This window comes from Lampetra fluviatilis, chromosome 32, assembly GCF_964198595.1.
Source record: "Lampetra fluviatilis chromosome 32, kcLamFluv1.1, whole genome shotgun sequence".
NCBI classification, from domain to species: domain Eukaryota; kingdom Metazoa; phylum Chordata; class Hyperoartia; order Petromyzontiformes; family Petromyzontidae; genus Lampetra; species Lampetra fluviatilis.
Genome location: NC_136306.1, coordinates 1,786,887 through 1,808,787, shown reverse-complemented (window position 1 = coordinate 1,808,787; position 21,901 = coordinate 1,786,887). Strand labels below are relative to the sequence as shown.

The following is a 21,901-nucleotide window of genomic DNA, read 5'->3' as shown; positions in this document are numbered from 1 at the left end:
GCCCTACATATTGTATTCGTGAAGTAATTACTCTAAATAAATTGACGCTAAATATGATTAAATTGTATGTCGACGAATATACCAATACTACTATTCATTTTCAGTTTTTACTTAGAAGATTAACACCGACCGACATCAAAATGCCACCTGTAAAACTTGCATTCATTTTAGCATTAAAATGTAAAACATGTTAAATATGATAAACAATTGATACGATGCACACAACTACTCTACCGTAAGTACATCACAATACAGTAGTGGCACGATACTTTAAAGATTATGGGTAGGGAGTGATCTCACCATGAAGATGTTTCTTTAATCGTTTTATTTTTATCTCTGGCAGTTGCGAGAGCCGATCATTAGACCTTTGAATCCCATCTTGGCGAGGTATTTATTTACCCACATTTGTTTAAATGTTGAGTCTAAATTCCAACCACCATAATGAATGTTTCTTTTTTGTAATGACATGCCCTTTTTGGAAATGTCAGAGCAGTGACTAATTCCAGGTTTTGCCCAAGCTACAAACAAGAAAGGTAGGAAATGTACTTGCACATAGAGCATTTTAAATACTGTACGTATATATACTCTTTGAGTCTTTCGGTAAAGTCACGTAGGTATAAAATAACATAAATTAAATCACGACGTTTCGGGCGCAACACAAGTGTCCGTCATCAGGTGGGACAACCACAGCAAAGAACAATTGCTGACTGCTGACTGTACGTATGCAAACAACAATTCACTCCACGGACTGCAACCCACTCTCGTTGATGTGAAAAAGAGCTTCATAGCACATCGGATTCCTCCATGTCTATATTCCCGGGGGGGGGGGGGGAATATTTAGGGAGAATATTTACCGATAGGCCGCCAGTGCTGTAGCCGGTAGGTATCCAGTGGCAGTGGCTGGTGACAGCTGCTTTTCTGTGTTCAACCTGGGACGTTTATGAGTCACAATATTTAAAACACGTCTTAATGCACAGTGTATGAGTCAAGTGGTTGGTCGAAAGTAATGCCGTTGGATAAAGTGGGGCAAACAATATGCCAGAAACAAACGTTGAAAAAGCTTCGATTGACACAGGATTTACTGGGTTTTTATTCACGTGACCATGTATTTTGTTTTATACACAGCGCCTTTGATTTAAAAATCACAAAGTGCTGTCCATGTGAACATGTCAACACTCCGTTATTTTTTTCCCCTATCAAGTGTTATATACAGTGTGCTTCAAAAAAATGTGAACACTTCCGAGAATTTGCAACAATACCACGAGAAATGTGCCACCGCGCTCTGGAGACCACCGGAGAAGATTCCATGCATGTGTTGATAATGATGGCGAACAAGTAGAGACTCTTTGACTTTTTAAAGCGATTAACATGACATTTGTTGTCATGCTACAGTGTATTAGCCGTTCTTTTTCCATTAAAAACGATAGTCCCATATAAGTGTTAACACTTTTGTAAGCACCCTGTATAAGACAATAACAATTGGGTAAACAGGATGGCGTGGATGCACAACTCTCCTGACCGATAAGCCTAAACTGAGGCCTCAATCTTTACAAAGAGTGAAGTCACGCAGCGAAACTCATTTTCTATTGCTTGCGGTGAGAACTTTTGCTGGATTCTTCAACAAGTGTCATTACTCAAATCCGCTTTGGATAAGACTTAGGTGCTGGATTGGATGTACTTGAGTTTTTAATTATTAACTGCGGGTTCGCAGCGTTCCACGTGGATTCTAGGCAGAAGAAAAATCACGATTGCTTCTTTATCTTGAAATAATGTTGAAGGCAATTTGAATTATATTCTTGGTTCTTAATACAAACAATATTGTTTAATATTTGTAATATTTTATTATTTCCCTTCTACGTGACTTTACCGAAAGAACCAAGAATATAATAACAGTAACGTTGTGCTTTTATTTCCGTATATACGCAGCCGTTTACTGCTAGCAACTTTAGTTAAGTTTTGATGGATATAGTTATCTGTAATTGGCATAGATACTCTGTCTTGTGTAAGTGAATTATTTGTGCTGGGGCTTATTTTTATTTTACCAGGTAAGGCCCACTCAGCTACACAGCTCTTTTTTCAGAAGCGACCTGGCCATCACAAATGGTAGCTCAACGAAGTGGTTTATCACGGCAAATGCGAACTTGTGTAAGCAGAACTCAGTTCTGTATCCGCATATTTGTATAAATACAACATGTTTCAGCCTGGCTTACCAGACCAATGTTACCCGGCAGCATTTGTTCTGGCACTCAAACTCTGGACCGGTTTCAACCTTCTGGGTCTTATCAGCAGTAAGGATTGTGATTGCTGTCAACTTCAACTCATCAGAATCTGAATATTTGTTGAAACTTGAGGATTCCGATGAGTTATAAAGCTCTTTTTCACAGATTTCCAGCAAGGACGGGTCAGAACTTGACAATATCAAACAATAAAAAAAACACGATAAGAGTGCAAAGTATAGGGAAGGTAAACAAATCACTGAAGATAAATACCTTAAATACGTAAAATCGATATGCAAATAAAATGTTTTTAATAGCCCACTGAGCTATTAACTTAATTTTTCAGAAGCGGCCTGGCCACACATTAAAGCTCAGCAAAGCTGCTTATCATGTGGAAATGTATAGCAGCAAAATAATCGATATAATCTAAACGCATGTTTAGAAATGTGAAGGGACCAATAGAAAAAAAGAGAGACAGAGACATGCAAACTCCAAATATGCAACAGGCGATCGAACCCACGACCTCCTGCATAGCAGGCGACGGAGTTAACATCTCACCACCGCCTAATTATTCACTTGAACTCATTGCACTGTGACTTGGTCATACGAGCTGAAGTACCCTTTGAATTGCCTTCCCTCTTTAGTTTGGTCGGCTGCTCCTGGTTCTGTTTTTGGTTCCTGCTTTCCATGCATCGTGCATCGGGATCCTTGGATGGAATGCCGCGTGAAACATTTTAATTGTCATTATGAGCAGAGGAAGTTTCCGCGAGTGACGTATCGAGCTTGCAGGCTTCGCGAGCAAGTGGGGAAGCTTCTCGTCGCTGCAAGAAGCTGACTGACGACGACGGCTGTTTGCGAACTAAGTGGGGACAAGTCTGAGGAGTCCGTGACGTCACAACGCGGGCGGTGACGTCACAACGCGTGCGGTGACGTTCCCGCGCTCGCTTTTTTTCGACGTTCCGCCTCTCCACCCCCCCAGCGCGCCCCGCGCCAACTTGACCACTCGTAGCGGGCCCATTGCTCGAAACGTCGCGCGCGCGTGAGGCCCACCGCGTGTCGTGTCGTGTGCCAGTCGTTGACGAATGTTCCGAGTTATTTTGTTGTTGTTGTTGTGAACTCATCTTCCCGTCTTGACGCGTGCGCCAATAACGCTTTCCCCTTTTTAAAAGGAATTGTAGACAATATATACTGTACGTATTACACAACTACATGTACTTATTTAGAAATAGAAAATTAGGCAACGTTTCGCGCAATGGCCCTGAAATCCCCCCCCCTCGGCTCAGCCCGCTGCTATTGGCCAGTTCTCGTAACCCCCCCGCCCCCCGCCCCCCGCCCCTCCCCCTTTCCCCCGAAGCCCCGCCCACCATCACTCGGCCCCGCCCTCTCTGCGTGGCCCCGCCCCCCTCCCCCTCTTTCGATGCTCCAGGCGCCACCACGATGGCGGAGGGCGGCTCTCCGGACGTGGAGGCGCAAAAGAACGAGATCGCGACTCTCATCAAGACCCCGCTCAAGAAGGGCGACACCTGGTGAGGAGGCGGGAGGCGGCGGCGAGAGAGGGAAACGGGGACGCGGCGGCGGCGGCTGTTGTCGCTGACCCCGCGGACAGAGCGCCGTGGTTTGCGCTGTGTGTGCTGGCCGAGTGTGTGAGCGTGTGTGTGGTGTGTGTGTATGTAGTGTGTGTGTGTAGTGTGTCTATGTGTGTGTGTAGTGTGTATGTGTGTGTGTAGTGTGTATGCGTGTATGTAGTGTGTATGAGTGTGTGTATGTATGTGTGTAGTGTGTGTAGTGTGTGTATGTAGTGTGTGTGTAGTGTGTGTATATGTGTGTGTATGTAGTGTGTTTGTATGTGTGTGTGAGCGTGTGTGTATGTATGTGTGTAGTGTATGTGTGTGTAGTGTGTGCGTATGTGTGTGCGTGTGTGTATATGTGTGTGTAGTGTGTGTATGTATATGTGTGCGTGTGCAGTGTGTGTGCGTGTGTATGTGTGTGTATGAGCGTGTATGTGTGTATGTGTGTGTCATCCCGAGCGTATTGTGTCGCCCCGTATTTGGAGGCACATCCTCCTCCACCTCCCAACAACAACAACGACGGTAACGAAGAGAAAGAAAGCGGAGCGACCAACGGCGGATACAATGTGCAGCAAGTTGACATCGCATAGGAAGGGAGTGGGGGGGGCACATCTCAGTCGGTCAACCCCCATGGCCCCGTGACCCCCCTCCCGTCAAACAGGCGAGAAGTGCACCTAGCCTGGCACGGGCGCCGCGGTGCCGCCACCGCTACTTGACCCGGCGATTGTGAGGTTCTCTTCCCATTGTCGTGGTCGGGGTGGTGGTGGTGAGTAGGGTGAGGGGGGTGGTGGTGGTGAGTGGCGCGTTCCGCTGGGGTGAGGGGGGTGGTGGCGGTGGTGAGGGGGGTGGTGGTGATGGTGAGGGGGGTGGTGGTGATGGTGAGTGGCGCGTTCCGCTGGGGTGAGGGGGGTGGTGGCGGTGAGTGGGGTGAGGGGGTGGTGGTGGTGAGGGGGGTGGTGGTGACATCTCCTCCGGCCGTGTCGATGCGATGTGGTGACGGGATCGCCCTGGTCGCTCTCTCGCTCCGGTGCTGTAGGGGCACTCGCTGTCTGTTGTGTGGTCCCGTCTCGCTGTGCCACGGTCTCACTGTGCTACTGTATCGCTACTGTCTCACTGTGCTACTGTATTGCTACTGTATCGCTGTGCTACTGTCTCACTGTGCTACTGTATCGCTACTGTCTAACTGTGCTGCTGTATTGCTACTGTCTCACTGGTACTGTATCTGCACTGTCTCACTGTGCTACTGTATCGCTACTGTCTCACTGTGCTACTGTCTCACTGTACCACTGTATGTGGTGCCATGCCACTAATAGCAATGTGCTGTGGATCAGCATCGCACTGTACCGCAATACGGTACAGCATTGTAGTACAGTACCACACTAGAAAATATCCGTTATGTGTGTGCCCCCATGCCATAATACACACACACAGCTGTAGTCCGTAGCCCCCTTTTGCCTTGCCACGCCAATGTTTACCTTTTTTAGAACCCCCCACCCCATCACGTTCGTCAATAATACCGGTTTTAAAAGGGAGAAATATAAAGTCGACGTTCCGGACGATCGCCCTTCTCCATTGCACACACACACAGACACACACGAGCCAGCATGAATTGATTAAAGTCGCAATTTGTTTTCGGTGCTAACAAAGTCTGGGGGGGAGGGGGGGGGGAGTGCTTCGGAGTCTGCCCCATCGGCAGAGTCGAAATCAAATGCCGGAGCATTCCCCGGCGCACGCGTTGATTGTTGGCAAGAGAGCGCACCGCGTTTCGAGCAGGCGGCACGCGTGCGCCCGCTTGTCCCGCCGCCGCCGTTGTTGTTACTGTGTCAAAGATGGGGTGGCTGGGTGGGGTGGAAGGGATTGGCGGTGTTCATCCCTCCAAGCAAAGTGCGGCTCTTCCACAGTAGCAACGCTTCGGGCGATGGGTCACAACAACGGTAACCGAAGTGGCACTTGACATTTCAGGGTTGGAGCTGCGGCACAACTGCTTCGAGCTGTGGAGGCAGTTGATGATGGGCGTGAGTTCTGTACCTCCACAAGTATTCATGAAGCTGTATGCACGCTGCATATATCTAACCTATATAATTCATTTTTTGTCTATCTGTCTATCTGTCTGTCCGTCCGTCCGTCTGCGTACGCTCCCTTGCGGGGGATGTAACTCTCGGACCGTGGGGTTCGGCGAGATTAAATTTTGCAGGTGGGCACGCCCCCGGCCCCGCGGTAAACTTAGACATTTCCGATTTTTCGTCTCTAAACTTTAAATCGGACCGATTATCGATTTAGTGTGATTTCTCATTATTTATTTATTTACCGCTTTATTTATTTATTTACTATTGCCGACCGGCGCGGACCACGGCGGTTGCCCCTGGCAACGGGTAGCGACGCATTCGCTGCGGGGTGGACGCCATTTTTAATTCCCGTTATAAATATGCGCACGCATTAACACGCGACTCTGAGGTAAATTCATCAAAGTTTCACGTCCTCTTCACTCCCCCCCCACCCCAATGTGTGCAGTTACTATTATAGGGTCGGTAGATAATACAATTATAGCGATTAGACAGTATTATTGTAGCGCGGGGGGGGGGGGGGTTAACGGCCCCAGCACCCAGCCTCAGCCGGGTGGGCAATCTAGGCGAGGCTGGAGGCTCTGCACGGTACTAGGCCTCGACACGCAACTCTGTCAGGCGACGACTTTGTGGTATAAACTCGATATACCCAGCGTTGCCCGGGGGAAAAATACATTTAAAATCTTCTGAAAACTTTAAAACATAACATACCAATGAAAATACAACTGTGTAATTAAAATTCTAAACCCGACCACGCCAAGAATCGATTCTCTGAATCGCGAAAAGGAATCGACGGTTGCAGATTAATTGAGAATCGCCTTATTTCCGTTTAATATAAGTTGGTTATAGAGTTGATATGAACTGCTACGAATGGGAAATATCCGGCGTTGACCGGGGCTAAAATATTATTAAAAACTCCTGCAAACTTTAAAACATAACATACGAATGAAAATAAAACTCTGTAATTAAAAATGGAAACCTCCTATGCGCCAGGAATCGATTCTTTGAATCACGCAAAGGAATCATCGAAGGTTGTAGATTCCTTTAGGATCGCCCTTAACATGTGGTGAGGGGGAGAGTGGTGAGGGGGAGAGTGGTGAGGGGGAGAGTGGTGAGGGGGAGAGTGGTGAGGGGGAGAGTGGTGAGGGGGAGAGTGGTGAGGGGGAGAGTGGTGAGGGGGAGAGTGGTGAGGGGGAGAGTGGTGGTGGTGTGGGGGAGAGTGGTGGTGGTGGTGGTGTGGGTGAGTGGTGAGGGTGAGGTTGAGTGGTGAGGGTGAGTGGTGATTGGTGAGGGTGAGTGGGGAGGGTGAGTGGCGGTTGTTAGTGGTGATTAGTGAGGGGTGAGTGGTGCGGGTTAGTGGTGAGCATGAGTGGTGAGGGTGAGTGTTGAGCGTGAGTGGTGAGGGTGAGTGGTGAGTGGTGAGGGTGAGTGGCGGTTGTGAGTGGTGATTAGTGAGGGGTGAGTGGTGAGGGTGAGCGTGAGTGGTTAGGGTGAGTGGTGAGGGTGAGCAGTGAGGGTGAGCAGTGAGGGTGAGTGGTGATTGGTGAGGGTGTGATTGGTGAGGATGAGTGGTGAGTGGTCAGGGTGAGTGGTGAGGGTGAGTGTTGAAGGTAAGTGGTGAGTGGTTAGGGTGAGTAGTGAGGGTGAGTGGTGAGCGTGAGTTGTGAGTCGTGAGCGTGACTGGTGAGGGAGACTGGTGAGGGAGAGTGGTGAGGGGGAGTGGTGAGGGAGAGTGGTGAGGGAGAGTGGTGAGGGAGAGTAGTGAGGGAGAGTGGTGAGAGTGAGTAGTGAGTGGTGAGGGTGAGTGGTGATTGGTGAGGGTGAGTAGTGAGGGTGAGTGGGGAGGGTGAGTGGCGGTTGTTAGTGGTGATTAGTGAGGGGTGAGTGGTGAGGGTGAGCGTGAGTGGTGAGGTTGAGTGGTGAGCAGTGAGGGTGAGTGGTGATTGGTGAGGGTGTGATTGGTGAGGATGAGTGGTGAGGGTGAGTAGTGAGGGTGAGTGGTTGTTGTGAGGGTGAGTGGTTGTTGTGAGGGTGCGTGGTGAGGGTGAGTGGTAAGAGTGAGTGGTGAGGGTGAGTGACGGTTGTGAGAGGTGATTAGTGAGTGGTGAGGGTGAGTGGTGAGGGTTAGTGGTGAGGGTGAGTGGCGGTTGTGAGTGGTGATTAGTGAGGGGTGAGTGGTGAGGGTGAGCGTGAGTGGTGAGGGTGAGTGGTGAGGGTGAGCGGTGAGGGTGAGCAGTGAGGGTGAGTGGTGATTGGTGAGGATGTGATTGGTGAGGATGAGTGGTGAGTGGTCAGGGTGAGTGGTCAGCGGTGAGGGTGAGTGTTGAGGGTGAGTGCTGAGCGGTGAGGGTGAGTGTTGAGGGTGAGTGGTGAGTAGTGAGGGTGAGTGGTGAGCGTGACTGGTGAGTGGTGAGGGTGAGTGGTGAGGGAGAGTGGTGAGGGAAAGTGGTGAGGGTGAATGGTGAGGGTGAGTGGTGAGGGTGAGTGGTTGTTGTGAGGGTGAGTGGTGAGGGTGTGTGATGAGGGTGAGTGGTAAGAGTGAGTGGTGAGGGTGAGTGACGGTTGTGAGAGGTGATTAGTGAGTGGTGAGGGTGAGTGGTGAGGGTTAGTGGTGAGCATGAGTGGTGAGGGTGAGTGTTGAGCGTGAGTGGTGAGGGTGAGTGGTGATTGTTGAGGGTGTGATTGGTGAGGATGAGTGGTGAGTGGTCAGGGTGAGTGGTGAGGGTGAGTGGTGAGGGTGAGTGGTGAGAGGTGAGGGTGAGTGGTGAGTAGTGAGGGTGAGTGGTGAGCGTGACTGGTGAGTGGTGAGGGAGAGTGGTGAGGGAGAGTGGTGAGGGAGAGTGGTGAGGGTGAGTGGCGAGTGGTGAGGGTGAGTGGTGATTGGTGAGGGTGTGATTGGTGAGGATTAGTGGTGAGTGGTGAGGGTGAGTAGTGAGGGTGAGTGCTGAGCGGTGAGGGTGAGTGGTTGTTGTGAGGGTGAGTGGTGAGAGTGAGTGGTGAGGGTGAGTGGTGAGGGTGAGTGGTGATTGTTGAGGGTGTGATTGGTGAGGATGAGTGGTGAGTGGTGACGGTGAGTGGTGAGGGTGAGTGTTGAGGGTGAGTGGTGAGGGTGAGTGGCGGTTATGAGTGGTGATTAGTGAGGGGTGAGTGGTGAGGGTGAGCGTGAGTGGTGAGGGTGAGCAGTGCGGGTGAGTGGTGATTGGTGAGGGTGTGATTGGTGAGGATGAGTGGTGAGTGGTCAGGGTGAGTGGTGAGGGTGAGTGGTTGTTGTGAAGGTGAGTGGTGAGGATGAGTGGTGAGGGTGAGTGGCGGTTGTGAGTGGCGGTTGTGAGTGGTGATGGGTGAGTGGTGAGCGGTGAGGGGTGAGTGGTGAGGGTGAGTGGTGAAGGTGAGTGGTTAGGGTGAGTGCTGAGTTGTGAGGGTGAGTGGTGAGAGAGTGGTTAGTTTTGAGGGTGAGTGGTGAGGTTGAGTGGTGAGGGTTAGTGGAGAGTGGTGAGTGGTGATTGGTCAGTGGTAATTGGTGAGTGGTGAGGGTAAGTGGTGAGGGTGAGTGGTGAGGGAGATTGGTGAGGGAGGTTGGTGAGTGGTGAGTTGTGAGGGTGAATGGTGAATAGTGAGTGGTGAGTGGTGAGGGTGAATGATGAGTACAGTCAATATGCACTGCTGTTATCATACCAGGTACCACCACCACAATATGTACTCCTCTCATCATAGCAGATACCACCACAGCAGTATGCACTGCTGTAATCATAGCAGGTACCAACACAGCAGTATGCACTGCTGTAATCATAGCAGGTACCAACACAGCAGTATGCACTGTTGTAGTGATAGCATGTACAACCTCAGTCGGTATACACTGCTGTAGTGATAGTAGATACTGCTATCGAGTTGGTAGATACCGCTATAGTAAATACTAAAACAGTCAGTATATACCACTACAGTCAGTCAATACTGCTACAGTCAGTATATACTACTATACAGTCAGTACATACTACCACGGTGAGTAGCTACTAGAGTCAGTAGATACTATTATAGAGTGAGTAGATACTGCTATAGATTTTGTAGTTACTACTATAGTCAGTGGATACTACTATAGAGTCAGCAGATACTATACAGTTAGTCGTTACGAGTATATAGTCGGTAGATACTACTGTAGGCCCAGTAAATACTACTATGGTCAGTAGTTATTACAGTCACTAAATACTACTACACAGTCAGTAGCTACTATTGGCTCAGTAGATACTACGGTACAGTCAGTAGATACTACTACAGAGTCAATAGATACCACTTCCTCTGTTGTATGTAAGGTGTTGTTAGTATATATACCTACGAGGGGTAAAGATATTTTTTGAGGGGGGGGGGGGAGACCACAATTTTCGTAAACATTTTGACATCAACTATTTACACTACACTTTCTACAACTTTTTGGACTTGTGAAAGCCTCTTATATATTTGTTGGTGGAGAAATGTACAAACAGCCCACCGGGCTTTGACAATACCTTAGTATCTGTGTATATATATGTAAGGTTTTTAAGAAATATATTTTTCACCCGGGCAAAGCCGGGTACTTCCGCTAGTACTCTATACATGCATGTGCTGTAGTCCCCCCCCCCCCCTCCATCGAATACTGTATGTAGGAATGGTAGCTAATTCTGAAGATGCACATTTACCGTACATGCGCATTCTGTAATTTTAATTCACTTGAAATGAATTATTCTGCAGGAATGTGTATCTGATTTCATTTTAAATGCAGTGAGGGGTTATGGAATTGTGGTTGGCATCTGAATGTACCAGAGTATACAGCCTGCACACAAATAAATAGACATGCTTGAGTTTCTCATTGATTTTATTGGAATTAAATTGTATTTATAAATTAGCACTGGCTCATGAATGTACACAGACAAATGCAAGCATACTGTAATTTTTTTTCTTAATCGTTTCAAATTAAGTCCCATTTAATTTGAAACTGCAATGTTTTATATATTTTTTTCCCTAAGCAGAGTTTGCGTAGGTTATAATTTGTATAGTCTCTAAGATCGGTTCACCCAAGGAGCGAGTTTGATTGTATCTGCACTAATCCGTGAGAGATGACAATTGCGTGGGGAGGCCTTCATCCAGCATTGGATAGACGACGGCTGGTGATTATGCTGATCATTTTCTGTGTATGTTATGATTGTCCTGCGAGAAAACCTGGCACCCATCATGGAACCGTGGAATTATCACCTCTGAATTTTGTCTGACAACAGATGAGCCCAGCCCAATAATTATTGATTGGGGATATGGGAACCCTTATACTTAACTGTGATGTGGTAAGGTTATTTATTTACGGTACATGATTAATTCACATTCTTATAATCAAGTAAGAGGCCTGGGATGGAATACTGAATACATCCAGAGTTCTGAATTAGAGCTGATTTCACAATGTGCAAAATGGCCACATCAAAATGTCACACAGCACATTGATCGAATGATGGATGGCTGCAATAGTTTTGGGAAATGAACCACTTACAGTTTAGAGTCATTTATGATGATTGAATCTATGACGTTTAATATTAACAGAAGCTTTTAGGTAATATATTTCATGATTGGGCCATGACGTGGCAGACAAAGGTCTATTGAGACCGACACACGGGGTCTTTAACGTCTACTGAGCATATGGCGTGCCTTTGGCATGGGGGTGATTGGAACGATCAAGCCCCGAATCCATTGTAGCTAACCCAGGAGTAAGCATGCTACACACAAGACGCGGGAAACAGTGATGCATTTTAATGGTGGAGTAACGATTGACCCCCCCCTCGCCGCACCCGGCGATTTGAATTGCAGCGACTCAGGGTCGTCTATTCGATTCGAGAATCTATTGTGTTTTTATAATAACATTGTGCTGAATGTAGCGGCCTCTACAGGATGCAGGCGTTACACAAATCCTTTATATAAAACATGATTGGGAAAAAACATTGATTCTTATGCAATTCGATGCATGTATTATTCAGCTAAAGAATCAATGTTGATTGATCGCTTGTTAACGCCCCCTATACAGTGTTTAAGATGTCCATAATGCGCTTATATCCTGCACTAGTTCTCGGTGGCTTTAAGGCCTCAGTGGCATAACATCTTCATTCCACGCACACTGTGGCGAGATTCTTTTAACTGGTGGCCCATGGGCCACATCTGGCCCGTGATGTCTCTTGGAGTGGCCCGACCAACATGGGCCTGCCGAGGAAAATGTCTCGCTGAGACGCAAAGAGAAACGAATGAGCGAGATGAAAGTGAGATCAACAGGGGAGAGATGGGAGACCTGGATACACGAGGAGCACGTTTATTGGTCACTGGCAGGATGGATCAGAAACATGGACAATGAGATTCATGCTGGAAAATGTGCATAGAAGCATGAAGAAGCAGATACTTAGAATTACGGAGATAGACAGAGAAACATGTGGTTTAAAAAAACATATACAAGTTTGACACATTGTTTACCGCTTAAAAATCACGAGTGACCTTGAGCAAAACACCATCGTCGGGAGAGATGATGGCCAGTCGTCGAGACCGGTGGCAGAATGGTTGCCAAAAGAGAGAACACGTGCAAGAGAGTGCTAAAAGCTGCTCATCTGCAGGGGCATCATGGGTTCATGAGAGATGTTAAACTTCTTTCGCACCGTACGTAGCGGTAATCGGGTTCGTAGCACAGCGCGAACCGCTACGCTGCGACAGCCGCGCAAGAAACTTTCCGGTGATAAAAAATGGTGTGGCCGGGTGGCCGTTTGGGAAAGTTGCTGCGACGTTAAAGGGCGCACTCCACTTTGAGCCTGATGGAATTGGCCATACGGTAAATGTTGGCTCTTTGGGTTCATCCACTTCCTTGATTGCATATTTTATGCCGAGCAAGGAAAGATGTGCAGGGAATTGCACAGGATAGTAATTTCAAAGAACTGTGTTCTTACATTCGGGGTGATGCTTTTTGCAACGTTGACGATCGCTGGTGAATTTTGGCTACGACGTGAAACACGGTGCGCCCTTCTTGCTTAAACGTTGGCGACACGAATGGTGACCAGATCCACGTTGGTGAAATGTGTTGCCTTGCCGCTTTTTCTCTCTTTTTGGTGATAAAGACATTGGTGCATTTTTTGCCGGAAATCTCATGAAAGGCTATGAAGCTATAACTGCAGACTTGTAGAGAGCAAGAAAAATATCGATTTGTAATTTATTGCTATGTGTAATCGATTTATGAAATTAATGCTACAAATATACGAGTAGCTATTGCAATAACCATAAAGGTGTAATTAGTGCAACATCAAACCTTGAACATTACAATGAACATGCCGAGGGGGAGATGGGTGGGGATAGATGACGTCACAGCAGTCATAGACGTCGTCACTCATCGTGGTCCACTCATCGTGGTCCACTCATCATCGTCACTCAACATCGTCACTCAACATTGCCATTCATCGGCATTTTGGAGGCCGTATGCCTGGAGCCGGCAATTTAAGAATGGCCGATGGTTAATGATTTATGAAAATATGTCTTAAAATCATTGTCTAATCGCTTTAGCACAACATGCAAGTCTTGTTCTTTGTATGGCTGGGGCAGAAGTGATAATTTGATTTTTAGGTTATCGATCCATTCAACAGTTTCAGGTGAGGCAGAGTAAGTGGTTGCGATGCCACCTGAAGTGGATATATCTCGGGGCAGGAGTTCAGTGCTTGGGGCGATCGTCTGACCTGGGTGGTGGCCACAGTCACAATTTGGGCTGCTCCTCACGCTGCATTTGTGGAGCAAGTGGCCTCATCTTGCCTGGCCCCTGTCCTCAAGCGGTCGAGAGTTGTCCAAGTTTTCCATGGAAGGTTGAACTCTGGGACTTCACTGCTCGGGTCCGTTACCAGGTTGCTATTGGTGATGTTTGCAGTCAACCAGGAATTGCCCCATCAAGCTTGGAGCTTATGCCAGTAAGGGGCTGCGGGATTTCAGACGCGTGCGTGGTGTGGAGGGGGGTCCTTTGTCAGTGGGAGTGCTTCGTTGGCTGACAGCCGATGGTGTTCTTTTAGGAGAATGTTTTGCCTGCGGACGTCTGGAGGTTTCCATGTGGGCAAGTGCAGGAAGCCACTCAAGCTGCGTTGGTCTCGGTGCTCAAGAGATGATCATCACTGTCCCAATCGCTGCTCCATTGCAGGGGGCAGTGGGTTTTGCGTTGACTCCGTTTGAAATGTATGCACCCGGTTCCTTTAAGCCAGCCCTGCTTCATCGGCGCAATACGGGCAGATGAGCACGTTTAATTATGTATGGTTGTAAATATATACGTAGCTAAGCTTTCTCTTTAACTACTGTGCGAGGGAATGAAGTAGCTTGCAGCAAAGCCATGTGGTGGTTCTTTCATGGGTATAATTGGCGACGTGAATTCATTTAGGAAAAACAACTAAAATTGTCTGCTTGCCTTTGTCAGGGCAAACTATTTCACCCCGTGGAACATTGCAAGAAATGATGGAATGACGCGCGAGTAAACCACTGCATTTCTCTCGACAGGTACCTGATCGACAGCCGATGGTTCAAACTATGGAAGAAGTTTGTGAGGTTCGACAGCTGGGACATGCACCAGATGGGGCAACAGAGCCTGCCCGGACCAGTAGACAACTCTGGCCTTTTAAAAGGTTAGTGTTTCCACGTGTACATGCGTGTTCCCTTTGAATGTGTATTCCATGCTTACACTTTGCCATACCAATTAGGTCATGGGAACAATTAAAACAGTTTCACCTTTCTTGCAGTGAGGTAATGGGGTGGAGTGTTCATGCCCTGTGTGGTCACTCGTGAGTACTGGCTGTTGACTTACAAGGGGTAGTCTTCGTCACTGTATTTCACATCGACTTTATTGGCCACACCTTGTAACTCCGGGGTCACCTTGGCTGGCTGTATTGCTGAGCGGTGAGCTGTGTAATACGCCGCTTACTCGGCAAATAATTCACACACATTTCGACATGCCTCAACTTGCATCGGTAACTGAAACCTACGCAAACTCAAAAGTGTTATCGCCATGCTGACAATTTTACCTTAACACCAACGAGTTTCGTTTAATTGTAAGACTCCTGTTTTTACAGTTCATTCTGGTGTCATGGGCATTTCCACACATGTTTGAAGAACGCTTTTTGTTAATTTCATGGAAGTTGCCTTACCGTGTCATTTGTGGATTCGTGTACAGACAGAGACATTGATCACATCTTCTCAGTCGCTGCATTTTACACACATTACAAAACAGCTACCGCATGGCATAATTTGAGAGCGTCGTAGCGATCAGCATCGCGTATAGATCGACTTATGCTGAAAGTAACAGCCTTACTAAAAGCTCTAATCAAGCCGTTTTGTCCCTCTTGCATTTCACTCGATGCATCGCTCTGTCACCCTTACACAGTGCGCCGCAGCACGTAGCCTTGTCAAGCAAGAAGCGTTCATGGGGGCGCTGTGGTGGCGAGATGTAAACTACCTCGCCTGGTATTCAGAAGGTCGTGGGTTCCATCCCGACCCTGACGCCTGTATATTTGGAGTTTGCATGTTCTCCCCGTGGCCGTGTTGATCTTTCTCCGGGTCCTTTGATTTTTCCCTCCACATTTAGAATCAACGTGCTTTCAGAGAATATTTGGCTGCTATACATTTCCACACGGGAACTCACTTTGTTGAGCTATCATTTGTGGCCAGGTCACTTCTGAAAAAGAGCTATATAGCTCAGGGGGCCTTACCTGGTAAAAACAAAAAGAGTTTAAATAGTTACATTTGGAAGCTGAACTGAGCAGCATCCAGCACAATTTTAATTTTCACTTTCAACATTTGAGCAGTAAACACCCCGCTACTCCCTGGCACATTTAGCCAATCGATGTCAGCGCCGATCGTGTGAGTTTGCGTTGTTCATTACGGTGAAAGCCGGGGAGCCAATGCAGCAGCGTAGGACCTTGAATACCAGCGGCGGTGCCGTGTGCACGGGAGGGTGGGGTGTGACACGGGTGAGCGTGTGTGTGTGTTGTTCCCCGTCGCGACGAAGAGACCGAGGAGCAGACCCTGAAAGAGAACCTCATTGACGAGCTGGACTATGTGCTGGTGCCCACCGAAGCATGGAACAAGCTGGTCAGTTGGTACGGCTGCATGGAGGGACAAAAGCCCATTGCACGCAAGGTGAGGTACCATCTCTTCTTAATTTTTTTTACCGGAAATGGGACCGAATGCAAGAGCCACTTGTGTCTTTACGTGTGTAATCAGCATGCACGCTGGTCAGTGTGGGTCAGTGACAGTATAGTCCAGGACTGGTTGTGATATCACGGTGACATGAGTTCGATTCGCAGCCGTGGCTGAGTAAGAAGATACTAAACACCAAGATACTTTAATCATAATCCCAGCATGGGTCAACTCAGCCCATCATCCCATCATTGTTCATAAATCGAATGCTATGTGTTAAACACAGCTTGGGAGGAAGTCCGCTGCGGTTCCTCTTTTGAGAAGCTAATTCCTGCCATAGGAATGTGGAGTTTACAACAGTCAAAATGGCAGTAAGTGTCTTCCTGCACTGAGAAAAATGTAGCAATTTTTTCACTTAGGAACCATTGGGATATTATTCCTTGCGAGAGAAACCTGCAAAAAGAATATCTTAAATATACTTTTAAAAGTAATTTATTGTTTAATCAAAACCAGTGTAATGGAGAATGAAACTTCTGCAAAGATATTAGTGGATCACTGAATATAGTACAATTATTGATAATAACCTGCGTATGATATTAACACATTCTGCACTTGCTAAAACAAGGGCTGCATTGACATTCATCAGTCAATCCAGCCCTGATCCAGTTGTGTAAAGTCCACATTTCCATGGCACGGCCCAGTTTTTCCACAGAACCACTACTGCTATGTTTATGCCAAGTGTTACCTGTGATATTAAAACTATTTTTTTTTTATCTTACCAGGTAAGGCCCACTGAGATTTGTAGCTCTTTTTCAGAAGCGACCTGGCCACATATGATAGGTCAACGAAAGTGGCTTATCATGTGGACATTTATAGCAGACAAATACTCTAATCGCATGCTTGTAAATGTGGACGGAAAAACCGGAGGACCCAGAGAAAAATCCACGCGACCATGGGGAGAGAGAGAGCATGCAAACTCCAAATATACAGCAGGCGTCAGGGTCGGGATCGAACCCACGACCTCCTGTATGCCAGGCGAGGTAGTTAACATCTCAGCACCGTGGCACCCCTATTAACCCCAAACGGATGATGAGCTAAGTTGACCCCCCCCCAACCAGGATTTAGGTAAAAATGTTAATGAAATAAATTGCATCAAGTGTACATTGCCATGACGAGAGCGTTTAACGTCAAACAAAGTTTGCAAATAATGATTAGTGTACAGTAATGTGTACAATGAAAACATGATGTAGCAAGGAGCTGTAACGGGTCAGGGGTATATGTTGTGACGAGGGAGGATGTCATGTTGGCACCGCGAAGTTAGTGAATGTGAACAAGCTGTGCGCCCCGCTCACTGTGCACGATCAACTCCTCCGCGGGCACGTGATTTTAAACGACTGCGGCATCTCGCACCAAGGCAAGATGTTGACTACCTCGCCTGGTATACAGGAAGTCGTGAGTTCAATCCCGACCCCTGACGCCTGCTGTGTATTTGGAGTTTGTATGTTCTCTCCCGTGGTCGTGCGGATTTTTCACTGGGTCCTCCGGGTTTTCCCCCCACATTTAAAATCAACATGCGTTTAGAGTCTTTGGCTGCTATAAATGTCCGCACGGTTAGCCACTTCGTTGAGCTGTCAATTATGATCGCTAAGCGGCTTCTGAAAGAGAGCTATGATGTCTCAGTGGACCTTACCTGGTAAAATAAAAAAAATATTTTTCGTAGTAGTAACTCCTCCTCGTGTGAAGGTGGACAATAACACAGCAGCGTTTCATAGTAGCAGTAGAAACATATTGTGACCTGAAACCTCCCTCCCCCCCACCCCACCCTCTTGGTTGACATCTGGATGCTGCCTTGGCGTGATGCAAGCGCACACTGCACTTTGCAGCTCAAATGTTGCCGGTTCAATCTCTTGGCATGCCAGTTGAAGCATTTGGCAAGTTTCTTAAATGCCCCCCCCCTCCTCCATCCACCTCTTTCCATCCGGCAGCATAAATGCGTATACCACGGTTAATTGACCAGCAGGTCGCATGCGGAGGGGTACAATGTGGGTGCTCCGGCTTCTTCCGAGACGCCTGGCTGGCACGGAAATAATAAAATCAGAAGCATGTTAAGGAAGACGGCAGGAGTGTGGGGACGGCTGCATCCAGCAGTGGCTGATGATGCTGATGAAGAATTTTGAATGTGAAGATATTGGTCTGGAGTGGATTTTGTACGTTTGCGCTGTATTATTCTTCTTCTTGTTATTGAAGGACGTTTATACTTGCCTGGCCAGCCATAACTTATCTTATCACACGCTCATTCTCGCTGTGCAAGAGTAGAGACCCTTTACACGTTCAAAATTCATGTTTTTTCTGGAGTTCATGTCTCCTCAATTACATCATATGTGTGTGGACCTGGTCAATCGGGAGTAGATGTACTTTAAAACACAAGTTGAGTGGTTTTCACCAACTCCTTTGGGAGGGCTGACTGCATTGTGGTCTGTGTTTTGAGAGACATATCACCACGGTTTGCTAGCTGGTACTTAACAAGAGCTTGGCTATTGTGGAGTCTTCAGTACATGCTTGTATTCATTATATATTAGATACTGTATTAGTTTAAAAAACATCACCATGCTTATTAAAATTAAAACCGCCTATGCCTCTAGTCATTACTGCTTAATATTAAAAGCATACATAAGTAGAAATAGGGTTTAGTCCATCAGCCTATTGCCTTTGCAGACCATTATTACCCAGCAGCATTTGTATAAGCAAGAACCTCTGGCTTAGTGTTGGCCTTCTTGGTCTCATTAGCAGAGTCAGGATTTTTAAACAATTGCTGCTAGACTACCAAGCGTGATTTGCAAAAGTGCTCCATATAAACTGGGACCTCATTCAGTAGTCTGTTTCCTTGATAGTTATACTTCATTGCATTTTGGTTTAATCTTGCTTGAATACCATCAATTGTTTACTATTGCCTTTTAAAATACATCTCATGCAGTTTTGTTTCTACTTTCCTTTCCAAATATATGTTATGCAATGTTGAACTCATGGTCCACCATGAATTGCATCCACTGCACAAACCATGGTAGTAGATGCGGATACCTAATGCACAAATGGAAAATTAAAAACTCTCCAGTAGCGTGCGACTGTGGTCATTCAGAACAGACGGTACAACGTATAGCGACGCAATGCCCCGATCCACAAATACAAAGGAGACATCGCAGCGATGATACACCACTCCGCTGCTCCTGAAGCAGTTGTCGGGCCTGACCACGTGACTGTGAAATTGCAGTTGTTGCTCTGCATCTACATCAGCAGCCACATGACAGAAGAAGAAGTATTGTGACATTGTCAGCTGTAGGTTGCATTTACATGGATCACCACGACAGTGGAATCAGGCTCTGGTTTCTATTTTGAGGATGCAGCAAGCAATACTTCTGGAACATTGCCTTTTTCTGATAAACACAAGATGAACGTTAATCATAAACTGCACCTTTAGCGTATGCACAGCAAGCAAAGCAGCCTCGTTTCTCACGAAAACGGCTTCAAGTGGAAGTTGTGAATGAATCAAAAATATTAAAACAATGCGTTTCTCGCAGATATATTGTGTAGCTTGCCAGTGTGTGTACTTTACGGTAAAATGAAAGTGAATGAGACGTGCAGGCACGCTCGTGAACAGTTTGAATATGGAATGAAGAGCAGAGTCACACAATTAATGAGTGTTAACTTACTTAATGAGCATTAACTTACCAGCACTGTTCTTTGTTTTAGGCCAAGGGGCTGCAACAAACAGCACTGTTGACGGTGCAGTAGATACGAGTTTGACACGCTGCTTGAATTGAGCAAGGTGATATGATAATTTGGGAAAAGAGTTTCGATGGGATGGAATTCCAAAGCCGCGCAGTGTGAGAAAAGAGGCAGAACGGGATGTCTGAATCTTTATTTAGACTGGAGGAATACGATATATGTATGTTGAACTTCTTTCGCACCATACGTAGTCAACCCTGCTAATCGTAGGTGCGGGGATGAGCTTATAATGCTGGGTTTTTTTTTTACAAATGTCTAGCTGTTGGTTCTATTTCCATTAAAGACTGATGGTGGAATAATGATGTTGTGACCTTGTATGCATGTATATGTGTGTCTGTTTTACACTTACGGTGATTGTATGATTGTAGCACAGCCAATGGCAACAGGCAGAATTCATAAAACCCATTTATGGTTAAAGGTGTGCCAGCGTTATTCAAGGTAGTATTATGTATATTGAACTAATATTGCACCGTAGATAGCAAACTGTCCTCATCGGAGTGTGGTGGTGGTTGAACATGGTCTGGTGGACCAAGTCCTGAACATGGCAGGAGGAATCGTTGTGTTAGTCCAGCAGGTGAAGGATAGGATCAATCAACGAGTGGCATAGACGTTTGAGCCAGCCACAGCCTGGTGAAAGTGTGGGCTTCGTATCTTGCATCAGCAAACAGCAGGGAAACTGTGGAAGGGAAACTATAAGTCAATCTAGATTTGAAGTTTTCGTGACTGCAGGCATCCATACTCTTTGGTTCTTTCAGTAAAGTCACGTAGGTATTTAATAAATTAAATCACGACGCTTCGATTGCAACACAAGCAATCGTCATCAGGTGGGAAAACCATTGCAAACTGTCCTCATCGGAGTGTGGTGGGAAAACCACAGCAAAAAAAAATATTGCTGTGGTTTTCCCAACTGATGATGATTGCTTGTGTTGCAATCGAAACGTCGTGATTTAATTTATTTTATTTTATACCTACGTAACTTTACCGAAAGAACCAAAGAGTATGGAAACGATAAGGTCTATTTGTATTTACTAGTAGAATAGTGAAGCCATATCCACAAATGATTTGCCATATGGGCTGCGGTGTCTTGTTGAATTCTTAATTTCTGGTGTTCTTTTGTTCTCGGAGATATGCTCATTTGTATTTTGATAGCACTGTGAATTTTAATCTCATTCAGGATATTGTTACAGTACTCGGAAAAGTATCTCATGAAGGTCTTTGCTTAATGCAGCTGTGCTTGGCACTCGGGTAATCGTTCGTTGTGTTACTGTTGGTGAATGATTAGGCACTCATTTATATTCCAAGTGATTTTTTTCATTATCCAAATTGGTCCGCATTAACTCCCCTGAAGGATTCCCCCAGCAGCCTCTTTGAAGTTTGCGGTGAGAGACTTCTGCAGCGGCTTCATCCTTTCAGAGCCGTGCAGATATTGTAAGATGGCAACACCACAAAAACACGTGAAGTGGGAATGAGCCAGCCATGTCCTGTAATCCAGTTCGTGAGAGAGGCCTCGGTGGAAGATGCAGATTTGTGCAACTCCCAAAAACAGACTGGCAGTACAGCAAGCGGGTTTGTGAACACATCTGTGTGGACATTCGCTGTTCGAATATCTTGTGTGCTGTAGTTTCTCCCGGAACTCAATTTACAAAAAAACATTTAAAAAGGAATTGGCTAAACATTCCAGTGAATGACCTTCCTGTAAAAAAAAGTGTTGAGACTCGCAAAATTATTTCTGGATACATAATTGAAAAAAATGAATGGTTATATAGAATCAGCGTGTTTTATTTCACACGAACTCCGGTCATACGCACACACAGGAAAAACCAGCAAAAATCTTCCAGAAAAAAACACTGTATATCAACACTGTGTTCAAAAATCCCAGTGGGATGCAAGTCAAACAATAACAACCATAAAACAATTTCGATTAACGTTATCAGGCTAACTACGTACTTCAACAAACACACATGCCTTAACCATACGTTTTCGAAATCACAAAAATGAAAGCTATAAAACAATGTAACAACAGTGATCATAGGAACTGTGATTCAAATTTAACAATAAACGATATACATAGCATGTACGACCCATCTTTGCAGCCATAGCTGGCAGCATGAGTCACTCCATA

General features: G+C 46.4%; 1 protein-coding gene across 4 annotated transcripts in view; it reads left to right on the top strand.

Annotated features, from left to right (window-relative positions):
• Positions 1 to 3,628: 3,628 nt before the first annotated feature.
• LOC144943617 (ubiquitin carboxyl-terminal hydrolase 15-like) overlaps positions 3,629 to 21,901 on the top strand; it is a 68,749-nt gene continuing 50,476 nt past the window's right edge. For all 4 annotated transcript variants that reach the window (XM_078871237.1, XM_078871236.1, XM_078871234.1 and 1 more), the window contains exons 1-3: positions 3,629 to 3,742; positions 14,362 to 14,486; positions 15,866 to 15,996. In XM_078871237.1, the coding sequence (XP_078727363.1) occupies positions 3,654 to 3,742; positions 14,362 to 14,486; positions 15,866 to 15,996 (345 nt within the window). In that variant the 5' untranslated portion in view covers positions 3,629 to 3,653. The remainder of the gene's footprint in view (positions 3,743 to 14,361; positions 14,487 to 15,865; positions 15,997 to 21,901) is intronic.